This window comes from Hydra viridissima, unplaced genomic scaffold (genome assembly GCF_058129835.1).
Source record: "Hydra viridissima isolate aposymbiotic clone 2 unplaced genomic scaffold, HvirCarnegie_v1 scaffold_6, whole genome shotgun sequence".
Classification (NCBI taxonomy): domain Eukaryota; kingdom Metazoa; phylum Cnidaria; class Hydrozoa; order Anthoathecata; family Hydridae; genus Hydra; species Hydra viridissima.
Genome location: NW_028324305.1, coordinates 17,691,029 through 17,706,198, shown reverse-complemented (window position 1 = coordinate 17,706,198; position 15,170 = coordinate 17,691,029). Strand labels below are relative to the sequence as shown.

General features: G+C 29.0%; 2 protein-coding genes across 4 annotated transcripts; one reads left to right on the top strand and one right to left on the bottom strand.

Moving 5' to 3' along the window:
* Positions 1–2,449: 2,449 nt before the first annotated feature.
* On the top strand, positions 2,450–7,709 carry LOC149887325 (coiled-coil domain-containing protein 12-like). 3 transcript variants are annotated; one of them, XM_090090128.1, is made up of 8 exons: positions 2,450–2,533; positions 3,071–3,189; positions 3,337–3,362; positions 3,535–3,626; positions 4,574–4,635; positions 5,088–5,122; positions 5,317–5,393; positions 7,465–7,709. In XM_090090128.1, the coding sequence occupies exons 2-8, from the start codon at positions 3,169–3,171 to the stop codon at positions 7,524–7,526; spliced, it is 375 nt and encodes a 124-aa protein (XP_089946254.1). In that variant the 5' UTR covers positions 2,450–2,533; positions 3,071–3,168; the 3' UTR covers positions 7,527–7,709. The 3 variants fall into 3 exon arrangements, with proteins under 3 accessions (XP_089946254.1, XP_089946255.1, XP_089946256.1); XM_090090129.1 differs by lacking the exon at positions 2,450–2,533 and adding an exon at positions 2,569–2,672; XM_090090130.1 differs by lacking the exon at positions 2,450–2,533 and adding an exon at positions 2,838–2,944.
* Positions 7,218–14,727, bottom strand: LOC145190196 (uncharacterized). The gene is made up of 5 exons (XM_090090127.1): positions 14,398–14,727; positions 11,987–13,593; positions 9,830–10,892; positions 9,317–9,405; positions 7,218–8,135 (listed from the first exon to the last, which is right to left on the bottom strand). Exons 1-5 carry the CDS (start codon positions 14,432–14,434, stop codon positions 7,845–7,847), a joined length of 3,087 nt encoding a protein of 1,028 aa, XP_089946253.1. The 5' UTR covers positions 14,435–14,727; the 3' UTR covers positions 7,218–7,844.
* Positions 14,728–15,170: the final 443 nt, after the last annotated feature.

The window sequence follows — 15,170 nt, the reverse complement described above, 5'->3', positions numbered from 1 at the left end:
TTACCAAATTTGCCTGAAATTTTTTAAAAGATTTTAAAAAGAAAAAAAAAGTGTTACTTTTTTCTTAACAAAAATAAGTTTTTTGCAAATATTTTGTTACCATCTCCAAAATTTTCGATTAGAAAGTACTAATACTATTTAAATCACATACTTCAACTTATAAAAAGGTGTATTTTTAATCATATTTGCAAATTTTTCTGTAAAACGATTTTTCCCCGAGTTAAAACCTGGGATGATAACAGATTACATTTAAAGATCAAAACCGTTTTGTTTTTTCTTTTCTATTCAATGTATTTTCAGTAGAAACTTCTACAAATGAAAATGGTTGGCTTTCTGCGTACCATCAAATCCAGAATGGCAAAACAAGGTCACTAGCAAAGCATTACTGGAGTTCAAGGTCACTAACACAGCACACTGGCGTTCCAAATTACCAAAAAACCATAACATATCACTTTAAGTGTTTGCACAGTTAAAGAACTGAATTTATTATTATAAATGTTTTTAAAAGACTTGTAGTAAATCTTATCTTGATGAAGAAGAGTAGGGGAAAACCTCTATGAATGGGACAGTTTTTGCAAAATGCTTTTTAAACGTAGATAAAATTGTTTAATAAATATATTTAAATATGTTTAATAACCACAGGCTTTTGCTCAATGATATACTAAAAAAAAAAAAATTGGATTTGCATTTGGCTAGTGGTAAAAAGAGAGTTTTATTGGAGTATGACATTTGTCCCATTCATTAAATATGTCTCATTGAATGAGACAAACATAAAAAGTTTCAAAATAAACGTATTTAATTCAATCATTTTTCAAATTAGTTTAATAATTGTAAATGTAGTTAAATATATAGATACATACATAAAGACCACACAAAAAAAAATTTTAACTTTAAACATTTAAACTCTAATTAAATTTCAATCAAAGTAGAACTTTCTCATTTTAGAATATTATATTTAGTTATTTTTATTTAAGTAAAATATTGCAGTATAAAAGTGTGTAAATATTACCCATCACCCATAGGGATAAAAGTAAGGGACTGCAGCATCCCTCTGCTGAGCTGTAAATAATACTTTATTAAATTCATTCAATAGGTAGTATTTTGTCCCATTCAATATGCGCATTACTTTATCCAAAAATGATTAGTCACACCAAAAACACCATTAATTAAGCTTGAATGTTTTACTCACCGTAGTACTAGAGGCTGTTATCTATTTAAGCATGGAATTTTATTTTCCATAACTTCAAAAATTGCTGCAAAATCAGAAAAAAAAAAAACTTTTTACATTTGAAAACACAATAACATCCATTGTCATTACGGTCATAGAGCAAAAGGATGGATGAGTCGGTCAGTTGAGTTCTTGTTTCTATCACTCTTTGTTACAGGAATTTGAATATCCTTACATCGATGCTTCTATAAGAACCTGAGTTTGTCCCATTCAATTATCGTCCCATTCATTAAGGTTCTCCCATACTATCCTCATAGATTTTTCCGTCTGTAAACAATAAAGAAGATGTATTCTTACAGACTAGTAATTACAAAATGCTTAAGCATTTTGCAAAATTTTCCTCAAATGCGAACTTCAGCAAGAAATACAAAATTGTAATATCTTGCTTATCAGCTTTCAGTATTTTAATTTGTATGAGTTAGGCTAACCCTTAAGAAATTTATTAAAAACATCTTTATGGTAAAAAAGGATAGCTCCATCACTAACACGCTAGATTTCTAAAAACCATTTAATAAAAACAAGTCATTTTTTTAGTTTTTATTTTTTTCCTTAATTTTTTTAAACTTTATTATTATTATTCTTAACGTAATCTCTTTATTTTAAACTTTAGAGACATTTTGCTGCAGCGCCACGGCATCATTAGAGGTGTCTTTAAATGGTATATTATGATCAAAAACAATCCCATTATTCATTTCACCTAAATAATTATAAAAACACAAAGACATCAAACTCCGACAGCGAAAACGTTTGAAAAATTTAGACGTGTAGTCAAGGATTATTTACCAATATTAAGACATTCATTAATCATTTGGATATCTAAATAGTTAGCTCGACATAATTTTTTTTTTAATTCATACACATCAAAGAATAGGGGGGGGGGGGGAACGGAGAGGGGAAATGATCTAGATCGTAGTGGCGGTGTTTACAAAAATTAACAAACGAAAAATCCTAAAAATAGTCTTTTAGAAAACCAAAATGCCAAACCATTTAAAAAAATGATAAATGCATTAGAATCTACTCTAAAGAACTCAGTGGCGTACCTAAGGTAAATAGCGCCTGGAGCAAACACCGATCTCGCGCCCCTCTTCCCCCACATAAAGTGCTTAATTACAATTTTTTAATAAATGATGACACAAACTTTATTTTATATAATATATTTATTTTATATGATATATTATTTCTTAATTTATTTTATATAATTCTCGCTTATTGTATCGCAACCAAACCTCTTTTGCGCCCCTCTCAGGCTGGCGCCCATGGCACTTGCCCTGCCTGCCCTACCCTAGATACGCCACTGAAAGAACTGTAAGTATTTTTATTCAAATTTAACTTTATTTAAACAAAACCAATAAAGTATTCACATTGTTCTAGTAACATTCAATTTTTCAATTGTCGTTCTTTTGAAGTTATTTTGTGTGTATTACGCTGGACTGAGGAGTCAAAGGTTGGTAAAGTAACAATTAAGTTCCTTTAAATACATATCCGCTTTTTTTTAAAACAACCTAAGAATCAAATACACATGCAATTAAAGTTTAACTAATGATTCTGATGTAAATCTATTCTTTCTTAAGCTCAATATTTAATCTTCTTAAAAAAGGCTACCCAACACTCTGTGCATACATATCGACCTGCATTACTTTTTGTTCAAAGAATTGTTTCTATAATTTCTGTGACCAAGCTCACCATTTTTAGACTAAGAAACTCCAACTATTTTCAGTTAGTAACGTATACATTAATTTATCATGTACAAATTGGTAATTGGTTTTCTCTTTTGCTTTGCTTTTAATCTGTATTTTTATTGTTTGCTTTTACATATGTATTTAATGATTAATTTTAATTTAGTTTGAAAAAAAAAGTAAAATTTCCTGAAAATGAGCGTTTTATAAGTAAAGTAAGGTAAAGTAAACCAAGCAACTAACTTATCTAGCTCCTGTATAAAAATGAAGTCGATGCACCAGCCTGTGAGTAAATCTTCTTGATGTTTCTTTATATTGATGAAATGTTTAGGGAAACAATATTTTAACACTATAAGCATGTGAGATTTGAAAGCTTATTTAAGATTTTAAAATAATTTTAAGATGTGAAGACCTTTTTAACACTGATTATAGGATGATGAAAATAATGGCACATCAAGGTGAAGTTTTAATTTATGTTCATTTCATTTTTAATAAATGTACAATCAGATTGTAATATTTCAACATGAGAACTGGCTCTGTAAAGAAACATATTTGTAATTAATATGTTATATAATTGTCCATACAAACAAATATATATATATATTTATACCATTATCTTAAATTTACAAGTCCCCCAAAAAAGGTTATCAAGTTCCGAAACTATACACCTCAAGATTCTCAGCTTAAAGAAAAGAAGTTAGAAAATATCAAGCCAGCCAAAGGTTTGAAATTTTGATTTTTTGTTTTTGTTGTTGTACTTCTTCTTTTTAGTTTAAATGAAATAAGAAAAACTTATATATATATATATATATATATATATATATATATATATATATATATATATATATATATATATATATATATATATATATATATATACTAAAAGTCAATTGCAAAAGAATTGGTACAAAAACAATAGTCTCATAAGTTCATTCTTGAAATATGTAAGAAATAGATTGTAAATGAAGAAGCAGCTGAAAGCAGGATTAAGACTTGTTAATTCTAAACTATATTCTTGAAGTTGTTAAACATAAAATTTTGTTGGATGTGCAGGAGCCTATTTTAAAATCAGTGATTTAAGTGCTAAAATAAATACATTTCTTTTCTCTTTTTTTTTTTTTTCAAATTAACAGTTTGAGTTTCAGTTTTTAGATAAATCTTTTCATAAAAACCTAAATGAATTAATAGAAAGATGATTAGTTAACTAATTGCACAAGGCTATTGAAAAAAGTTCCAACTTTATTTTTGACAAAGAATACTCTTTGTTGAAATGCTAGTAACTTGGTGCTGGCTGAATGTTTAAATTTTTATTTTCAAAAATTTAGCTTGGTCTCAAAGTATTTTTAAACTTTTTTATTAATACTTTAATGAGAAATTTGAAAAAGATCTATCATTAACCTGTGTGTGTATCATTAACCTATACATTCACATATATATACACATGTATGTATGTATGTATGTATGTATGTATGTATGTATGTATGTATGTATGTATGTATGTATGTATGTATGTATGTATGTATGTATGTGTATATATATATATATATATACACACATATATATATATATATATATATATATATATATATATATATATATATATATATATATATATATATATATATATATATATATATATATATATATATATATATATATATATATATAGTTCTTGACAGCATTGGGGAGCATCTTGAAAAAGGCAAACAACAAACAGCTGTAGAAGAAGTTGTGAGTAATTTTTTTATGAATTCTGGACAAGATAATTATTTAACAATCTGAGAATTTTATTAATAGATAGAATATTTTGTAACTTCACCCAAATTAATTAATGAGTTTAAAAATGATAATGGTTAAACAATGTTTTTACTCAATAACTTATCTTATTAAGTTGATCAATTAACTTTCATAACATAAAATGATTGCTATCTCTTTAATTCAACTAGTTTTAAATAGAAAATTATGCCTAGTTCTGTTTTTTGTTAGTTTTTCACTAGAGTTTTGTAAAGTAATCAAGTGTGTTGCATCAGACTTGTAAAAGCAAAATGTATAAGGAAGTTAGAGAATCTTTCATAAATTTTTTATTTCTTCTGATTTTTTTATTTAACCCCATTTTAGGTAATTCTTAATAATGTCTAATAAATCTTTATATGCATTGCTATATTTTAATGGTTTTTTTTTAGGATCTTACAACTTTAGCACCTAGAAAACCTGACTGGTAAGTTTAATGCTGTTGCAATTTATTATTTGTAACCTTTCCAACTAATGGATTTGTGTTTGTTTTATACAAGTTTTTTTTAAGTACTTTTTGTTGTTGTTTAGAATCAAAGCCTTTCTATTACTTGGTTTTAGGTTTGTCTTTTAGCTTATAAATTTTGTAAATGTTTTTTTTTTTTTTTTTTTTTTTTTCAGGGATTTAAAGCGAGATGTTACAAAAAGACTTGATAAATTAGAAAAGCGAACCCAAAAAGCTATTGTTGAATTGATCCGTGAGTTTTTAAATTAAAAAAAGTTCTTTGTGTATTTTAAATAAAGGATCATGGTTTTCCCAATATATAGCATTGTCAGATGTCTACTATATAATGCTAAGACAATATCTACCATATAATGCTAAGACTCAACAAAAGTTTCAAAGCAAAAGTGCACTATAATATGTTTTCAGCAACCTACTTTTTTGACTTTTTTGACTAAAGTAACTTTAGTTTCATTTTTTTAATGCTGTTTCTAAGTCAGAGCTACTTCTTTTATATGTTTTCAACTATTGATAAAGCCTCAGGTAGCTCAAATATTTTAATTAATGGGTTGTGCTGGAAAGACCAGGCAATATAGATGAAAAATTGGCTTTGTTAATTTACACTCTAAACAAAACTAAAGTTTCCTATTAATTTTAACAGATATCATTGTCAATTCCTAGACTTGCACAAATTTTATTACCAAAAAGTTCCTTGAAAATGTGTTTCACATTTCCAACTGCAGGTGCAAGGTCTGCGTAATGAATGCAGGTGCAAGGTATGTCTTCATAATGAACCCATAACTTCCTCCATATTCAGAAAGAAATGGTTCAGTATGAAACATACCACCAATAATCACAAAGTTTTGAGGAGTAAGAAACTCAAATACCACACGATTAGGGGAGGTATTAGTTGAGTACTTTTAATTAACATAGAAAATTTGCCTCGCCTTTTTTTGTATTGTTTATTATTGAAAATTATGGTATATTATCAAGCATAACACAGATTCGTCAGATGTAATTTTAAATTGTTATTGCTAATCTCTCATATTTATTAAATTAAAATGACTTTAGTGTGTATAATTTATAAAAAAAATCAAAGAAATAAGTATTATAACAAAAAAATACATTAAATAAAGTATTTGATTTTTAAAAGATTTTAAAAAACAGTTTCGGATGATTAAATAAAAATAGATTAATAAATTTTCTTGAGACTTTATAGATTATAATTAAAAAAGCCTTAGTAAAAATTTAAAAATTTAAAATGAAGTTTCAAAACGCGTATTTCACAGGGTTGTAGACTGAGTTATGAGTTGATGAAAATTCCGTAAAGTACTTTAATGTTTCTGGAGATTTCGTCAGGACGCTTTTTTACTTAAATCTTATAATTTGCTTTTTTACTTTTTAAGGTTCTGCTTTCTTCACTTTGATTTGCTTCTTTTTTTCAGAATTTATATATTTTTGAATAACCTTTCTCTCGTGTCCAGATGGATTTTCTCTGTTTGTATTCAATTCAGCCTCACGTTTTGATCGTCCTTTTCGTGTTCGAGGCTCTATAAATTCCCTTTCGTAGTTGTAGTGATCATACTGATTGAAGTATTTGTCCATTTTATAACTTTTTAAAATGTCTTTTCCTGGAATTTTTTTTCTTCTAGCACTCACAAAACACTTATTGGTATATTTTTTAAACGCTTTTTTTGGTAACTTTTCAATAAGTAATGCATCTATACGGACAGCTGCATCAACTTTTATGCGGCACGCTCAGGTTTATCGAAAGTTCATTAATAATTTGCTTGGTTTGATGCGAAGATTCACTGAGAAAACTATTTGAATGATATATACTTAAATAAATGTATAGTAATAGAACTTTAAGTTAGTTTATGTTTTTTTATTTACGATGTTTCCTTCCAAATTTACGAAAACTTGCGAGCATTAATTATGATTTGAATAAATCCAACACATTGCACGCGTGCATCTGTCCCCTAATTTCCATTCGTGATTTTATTATCTGACGACGCTTCATTCAACTGAGGGAAGCACGCCAGTTTTGTAATTAATATATAATGCGTAGGAAATTTAAACATTTTCTATTTAGAGTAACTTTTTCTATCTTTTAATAAAATATTTTCAATTTTATATTATAACATCTTGTAAAGGTTCCTAGTTTTTTTTTTTTTTTTACAAGATGGTTTCTTTTTATAATATATACAAACCTTGTAATATACTTTATATAGATCTCTTCTTGGTTTTAAAAAATTGTTAAATCTTCGAAAATTATTAAGATGTTTAAGTCTCTTGAATCAACTACCACTTCCATTATTTCTTGATAGGTGAGAGATTAAAAGCTGGAAAAGATGATTTAGCAACGGCGGTTAATGCCGTGACCGATTAAAAATTTCTACTCAATGAACCTTGTCATGAAGCGAATTTAACTTCTGTCGAGCAGATGAAGACGGATCTATTCTACTAATACACTGAATTGCAGTTTAAGGAATAAGTCGAAGATTTTCTCTGTTTCGTTTGTTGGCGAATTGTAAAGTGTGTTTTAGATAAAAGAATAAGCAATTCACTTTTACTATTGTCTTGTTATAAAGTTGACTGAAAACATGACACAACCGTTGACATTTTTTCAAAATTCTTGTCCTTTGAAAACATGATGTAAGCTATTTAATAGCAACTATAAGTTGTGCATATCACGAAGAGACAAAGTTTAGCTCCGATTCTTTGTCATTAGAAATCTTGGAGTGTTTTTGCTTCCAAATATAATAGATTTCTTTGTTTCATCCTGTAAAGCATCCTCTAAGTTATCCTCTGGAAAATCCATAGCTTCATGAGGTGAGCTAACATAATTAAGCGATGAAAAATAGTTATTATAGTTAATATCAGGTACTGTTCTATTCGTACTAACCGGTATTTGTCCAGTCAAGAGCGTTCTTTTACGCTTGTCTTCATATCGCGGATCGTCATCATCATACTCATCGTCTTCATTGCGATCATCGTCCTTGTAAAATATACTCTTTATGTGTATATAATAAATATATTAGAACGAATCTTATTTTTCATCATTTAAAAGCTTCATCTCCTAAGCACCAACCCCTTTATCTTTTTCCAGTCAACAAAAAAACGACTTGCACTAATTTCTCGGTTAATCGGAAAACTGCGAGACAACCCTCATAGACCACGAAGTGTTGAATAATTGTGGTTAGCGATTTTTAACATTATTAGATAAAATTTATTTATAATCTCTGCATTTCTATAATGCTATTTGTAATAATTACTAATAATGTATTACAATATATAATTATTTTTCATTTTTTATTTATAGTTTCAGAACAGTTTGTTCTGCTGGTGAAAATTGACTTTCGTGACGTTTTCTTCCTACGCTTGTAAATGGCTTCAAGTTCTTTAGGGAGTTTGTCACGCAAATTATGAAAAGATTTTTATCTTTCTTTTCTTAATTAGATTCTCAATCAAATTGTCGGAGCCAAACTACTTTTGATCCTGCAAGTTTTTAGCCTTTTATTGTTTTGTTTTTTTCTACAATCTGAGCTATAAATCTTATAACAAAGAAAAATACAGCATTGGTGATTCAAGAGGTTTTTACATTTTTTGCAGAAAACACGAGCTTCCATTAGAAGATCTGGCCAATGCATTGATAAGTTACACAAACTCTATGATGAATGGGAAGATTTGACTAGAACTACAAGAAAGAGGGGTAGTGAAAAAGATTTTTTTGTCGAATATACAACCAATTTCTTTGACATAACTCTTTCAGATGCTTTAGGGCAGTTTAAAAATGAAAAGAATAAAAAATTTTCAATACTTCAGCGTCAAAAAAGACGACTGGGCTCCTTGGTAAATGAAGATAAAAAACTCGGGAAGAAAAACTACTTAGGCGTATTGTAAATGCTAGGGATGCCTATGTAATTTGCTTTTTCTAAGAAGAAAAAAAAAATGTTTTGTTATAAAGAGCTTTTTAACGGACTTTATCATTGAGTAAACGATTTTCCGAGTGTGAGGGTCTCTCAGCAATTTGATTTTGTGCAGATTTTTTTAACTAAACACAATTGTGTGTGTGTGTGTATATATATATATATATATATATATATATATATATATATATATATATATATATATATATATATATATATATATATATATATATATATATATGATAGATACCTCATCTGACTCAGGCATGTAATGGTGATGATGTCTTCGTGTCGATGGTCTATAGTGATCTTCTTCGTCTTCATCTTCATCATCTTCATCTAGTTGAAAGAATCGTATTAAATCTTACAAAATAACTAATACAAAATTGAAGTAACATAAAAAAACGGAAAAAGGGAAGGTTTACCAAAAGGTCGCTTTTATAAATTTATTTGCGTTTGCTTAACTAATGATTTTTAATTAAGTTCGTCTTGGAAGAGCTGGTCCTGATTAACGGAAACGCAAGTTATCACAAAGTATTTTAATTGCCCATCATTATAAATGTTATTATTCTTTTGTGTATGTGTGTGTGTTAAAAATCTAATTAAGTTGCAGTTATAACCATCTCATTCTCATTCAACCCCGTCTTAATCAACTTAAATAGTTCTTTAAAATAATGTAAGTAAAATTTTTATGATAAATTCATTGAGTCATTATTTACCTCAAAGTACCACCCAAAAGTTAGAAATGGATTATACTCTTTACCTTCTTCCGGTGTATCTTCATCCGGCAAAGAATGACTTCTCAATGATGTTTCATAAGGAGGTAGCTCTTGCTCTTTAATAGAACTGTAAGGATCATCTTTGTCAGTTTTTAAATAACTTTTAGGCTGTTGATTGTTAGATTTAAAAAAAGCATGTGAAGTTGAAATGTGGAGTGGCCTTGAAGTTAGGTGCAAAGTATTCTTTGCTTCGCTTAAATCTGGTAAAGTTGAGCTTTGTGGAAAAATCTCATTTGAAGTAGACGGAGCATCTTCCTTTAACAAGTTGGGCGAGCTATCTATTGATAAAGAGGTGACTTTAGTTGGTGGGTTATCCAGTGTAGAAAATAACCTTTCTTGCGCAGCTGCGACTTGTTCTTCCATATGTGAGGCTTTTTCAAGAAGAGCTTTATTGTTAGGATCATCTTCGACTAACTTTAAAAGATTTTGCTCCTCTAAATTCGTCGAACTTACACTTTGTGCAGACTTACTCTCTTTAATTTGTAGTGGATTGTTAAAAATACTGTTCGAAAATATAACTTGGTTACTTTTTTCTCCCTCTTTTTTATTTACAGTTTGAGCGTCTTTATTTGGAATGATGGCGTCTCCATTTTTTTTTAGTAGTGGCAGTTCAACATAAGGATTAGCAGCGTGTGCTTTCATAGCTTTTTCTACAATCTTTCGATTTTTTTCATTTTGTTTTGACGGTTCTACGCCCTTGCTTTTTATTAAAAAGTCTTTTCCTTGAGCGCTTGAACTGTTCGATATTATATCAGATAATGCTTTCGTTAAAAAATCGTCTATGTTTTCTGTAATATGTTCGTTGGACAAGGAATCTTTATTCGATGAATTAGTTACCATTAAAACTACATTTTTATTCTGTTTCGCCTTTATCGGGGTTCGAGAACTTGCTACTGCTAATAATGACTTTGTTTTCAGATCGTCTTTAGAAATTTCATTTATATCTTCATCGATCGCTTGGACAATATGTTTAAAAGTTTCTTCAGGATTTCCATCTTTGATTTGATCCCCTGAAGTATTTATTTTTACATCCAAATGACCGTGAACCTAAACATAAAAATCATATTACTTTTAAGTTAAGATTTGTCATGAACAATATTTGTAAAATTTTACAATTCTATCTATAATAAATTAGTAATAACAATTTTTATATATTTATGTGAGCTATTTGTAAAATGTAATTACGTAATAATGGTTTGTAATATTTGTTATTATAAATTCTACAGAATTATTACTAAAAATATTTATAAATGAGGCGGGCTATGACATAAACATAAACTTTTAGATAACATTTTTTTCATCATAACATATTAGAAATGATAATGGTAATATAAATTTTTTCCTCGTGTAATTGAATCACATAAAACTGTCAATGAAAAAACACGTATTAGAGTATTGAAAAATTCAGGCTACAATCACCTCCACTTTAAAAGTGCTTTTTATGACATTCTGTTTATTAAATCTGGAGTTGGGCTGTTTAAATTCCCTAAAGATTCTGCTCTTTGCAAAAAGGGGGCTAATTTCATTTATCAGTTTTAATGAAAAATAGTATTCATTGTTTTAAAGTTAAAGATGGTACAGTTATTTTTGAGTTCCAATTAAACTGTTCACTTAAAGTGAAGAAATTAAGTATTTTTTTTTGGAAACAGTGAAAAAAATTTTGATTAAAGAAGCTGTTCTTCTTATTTTTAAATTCAAAAATCTATTTCTAAACCCAAACTAAAACCTCCATCAGAAAGAGAATCGTTAGTTCCTTATAAAAGTGTTCAAACCACTAAAGAAACTAAAGAATAAATGACGTAAGAACTGGAACATCGTTATTTACATAGAATTAATAGACGTAACCTATGATGAGAATATTTAATTTTAAACCATTATATGCAACACTTTTTTAATGTAGCATTTCATATTTCGTTACTCGGTAAATCTGTAAAGGGCAATAGTTTCTGTAAAACGAAAATCACAATACGTCGGGGAAAGATTTTTAAATACGGAAAAAACTAAATAAGCCTTTTAATGGCTTTTACTGTTACAATAAAGACTTGCTATCAGTTATCCACCAGTTGTTTTACATATAGAGAATAATTGAGTGACATTTTTTCACATTGAATAATTAACATTTAAGAGTAAACGATACTTACATCAGTTGCAGTTTTTACATCATCTAGTTTCACTTGATGAGCGGCCTTATCAATCATACCCATAGTAAGTCCTTTATGATTATTATCACTACTGGTGTCTGTGTTAAGAACAGAAATACTTTTATGTAAAATTCCAGTTAGAGCTATACCAGGATGGTTGTCACTTCTTTTAATTGAGGCGCTCTTAATATCTTCATGTTTAAACCGCGGTTCAACGTTGAAGATTTCAGTAACAGGTGTTGACGCAGATGATTTTTTAACCTCAAGAAACTGATCTTGACTTTCATCTTTTTCAAAATCATTAGCTAATTGATAAAGCTCTTTGATTTTTTCGGCAAGTTCGTGTTTTGCTATTTCGTATTTTTGCCTTGCTAATTTGGCTTCTTTTAGCCTTGCTACGGTAATCTTTTGTTTTTTAAGTAGTTCTTCATCGTGAACTGTTTGATTAAGCATTTCTATATTATCTTCTTGTGACTTGGTGGTGGTAACATCATTTACACTTTCAGCTGAGTCATCTAAAGTAAGATTTTTTTTTGAAGCTTCGGTTTGTGTAGTGTAGACGCGTTCTTGAGTGTTATCCATGCTAGACATCTTTTTGAGAAAATTTCTTACTCCAATTTTTTTTAACAATCGAACAAAAGGCTTTATTTTTTTACTCAAGTCGTTTTTAGCATTGACTATTTCACTACTACTTCTTGTTTCTACAGTTTGATTGCTGATTGTCTGGTTTAATGTTACATCACTGTAAGTTTCATTGGTGTTTTTTGCTGATGCTTCACTATCACCTGATGAATTTTTAACCTGCGTGTTGTTTACAGGTTGGGGAAATTCGGATCGTTTGTTGCTATTCTCGGTTAATTCGGGAATAAAGCCTTTTTGTTTGTTGTTACTTGATATCATATTGCGCAGTGTTAAGCTTTTTATGCGCTCTCTGTTTGGTGATGCAAAATCCAAAATAATTTTAGCGGCATTAAAAGCTTTCATTGCACGATCAATACTCGATGTTCGACTATCTATAGAAGAAAATTCCAAACCAATTTTTCCACTTTCGTCCAAAGGAATCGCTTTTAGCGCTATCTTATCGGTTTTTTTGAGATATTCTGGATTATGCAGTCTAATACTATAGCCATACGGAATATTGGTTCGTTTACTATCCTTGTGGCGACGAAGATCAAGGAAACTTTTTAATATCGAAATATTTGTTTCGTTACTGGCAATCGAGACCAAATCTTGTTTTGCTTTGCTATATTCTTTTAAAGTTTTTTTTACTTTATCCGATAAGGAATACATTTCACGGAACTCTTTCAGCAGTTGTGCTGCGTGCTTTATTCTTGACACAGCATTGTTATTTATGTTAACGGATATGTCGTTTCTTTTTTTATACTCAATCGAGTTTAGTGCGTCCGCTAACGCTTTTTTGAGTTTTTCGCGTTTAGAAATGTCGTTGGCTTTCGCGAAGAATTTCCATGATTGAGAAAACTTTTGCACATAAGAACGAGAGACAGTTTGCTCGACATCTGCAGGGGAATCGAAGGATTCATTTTTTCCTTTTGATGCGATTGTGCTATATGTATTACCTTTTTCTTTTGAAATAACTATCGCTAAAACTAAATTATAATGGAAAACATTTATTTAGTATTTTAGTTGAATATAAATAAAATTAATCAAATTGGAAATTAATTAAAATAGTTTAATCAAACATAAGATATTTAAATTATTTTCAGCTTGGTTCCCTTTTTCTCATATATCTGAAAAAAAACTCGCTCCACTCAACCGGTTGCCGAGAAGTAAAATTCACTTTTAATCGATTCTAGAAAATTTTTTTTCCAATGGTTTTATACGAAGTTTTTAGATTTAAAAAAAAAAAGTAAATTTTTTTGCCTGTTGATTTTTGTTGATAATTTTTTTAAGAACATTAAGATCAACCGACTTTTATCTTTGAAACTGTTTCAAGCACTTAAAAAAATCTTCAGAAGTGTTTTTAAAGGCTTGAAATTTTTCTCTAAGAAATCTTTAGCTAAAAAACATACTAGACCTGTTAAAATGCTATTAAACCAGCGACTGTGGTTCGACAGCGCATGAATAGCGATAAATGTTAGACTATACACTTTAAAAACTAAAACGAAAAATAAAATCAACAGTGCTACTCAATAGCAGATCAGCAACAGTGAAAATGGTTCGACAGCGCAATTTAGTGGCAAATGAATAGCAAATGTGGGTCGGCTGAGCAACTTAATGGTAGTGAACCTGCAAGTAGCAAAGCTACAAACAAATTAAACATGAGAACAACTGAGATTTAAATGCATAACACTGAGAGCATTGTTTTTCGAATGCAGAAACAAATCAGGACACAAATAACCTGGAAAATCACTTTCTTTTTAAACACTCAGAGAATTTAACTACGAACTTACTTGTGAAAAAAAATGCTTGCGCCTTTCTTATCTTCATTTTTAAAAAATGTACTCATATCTCCATTTTCATCTCGCAACTTGTTCGAGAGCATTTCACTGCAAAACCACACGTTAGGCACATGAAACTTAAACATACCAGTTACTGAAACTTAATGCCTAGGCTTCTTACAACGCTTTTTTAGGAGATTTTCGATGTCGAAATCACAATTTTCTTTTGTTAGTATGATATATTTAAAAAATCTGCAACAATGAATAAAATGAAATATTCTTTATTTATAAAATAAAAATATCCTAAAAATTTTTTTATATAATTCTCATAGAAACGCGTGTGAAACGCGATTAAAAAAAGTGTGCAAGAGTGTATGAAATAAATAAACTCGTCTAAAAGCAAAAATTATTCATTTTTAAACATTGATCAGAAACTAAGCAATTTGAAAAAAATATTTATATATTAGCAATAACAAAAGATGTTTAACATGGCATTAATGCAACAAAATAGTAACCCAGCTAACACAAAACGTTCAAATACGTTCGAAGAACGTTGGAAACGTTCTTAGAACGTTCTTAGAACGTGCCCGACCTTTTTTAACGTTCTACGGACGTTTCTTGAACGTTTTGTGTTAGCTGGGAAAATTGACAGTGACAAAAATAAAAATCCAAAGCGACGCAATAACCGCTAACCAAAATTGTAAATAATATTAAAATATTTCCATTTCGCGGAAAATTATTTAAATCTACTTATAGTAATTCAAAGAAATTTCACATAGACATTG

Bases quoted from the DNA above. Each gene is read 5' to 3' on its own strand.
- LOC149887325 (XM_090090128.1), top strand. From the start codon at position 3,169: ATGAAGTCGATGCACCAGCCT. The intron at 3,627-4,573 runs GTTTGAAATTTT...ATATATATATAG, and splicing joins AAATATCAAGCCAGCCAAAG to TTCTTGACAGCATTGGGGAG. The intron at 5,394-7,464 runs GTGAGTTTTTAA...ATTTCTTGATAG, and splicing joins AGCTATTGTTGAATTGATCC to GTGAGAGATTAAAAGCTGGA.
- LOC145190196 (XM_090090127.1), bottom strand. From the start codon at position 14,434: ATGAAGATAAGAAAGGCGCAAGCATTTTTTTTCACAA. The intron at 13,594-14,397 runs GTAAGTTCGTAG...ATTATAATTTAG, and splicing joins GCAAGCATTTTTTTTCACAA to TTTTAGCGATAGTTATTTCA. The intron at 9,406-9,829 runs GTAAAGAGTATA...TCTTTCAACTAG, and splicing joins TGAAGATACACCGGAAGAAG to ATGAAGATGATGAAGATGAA.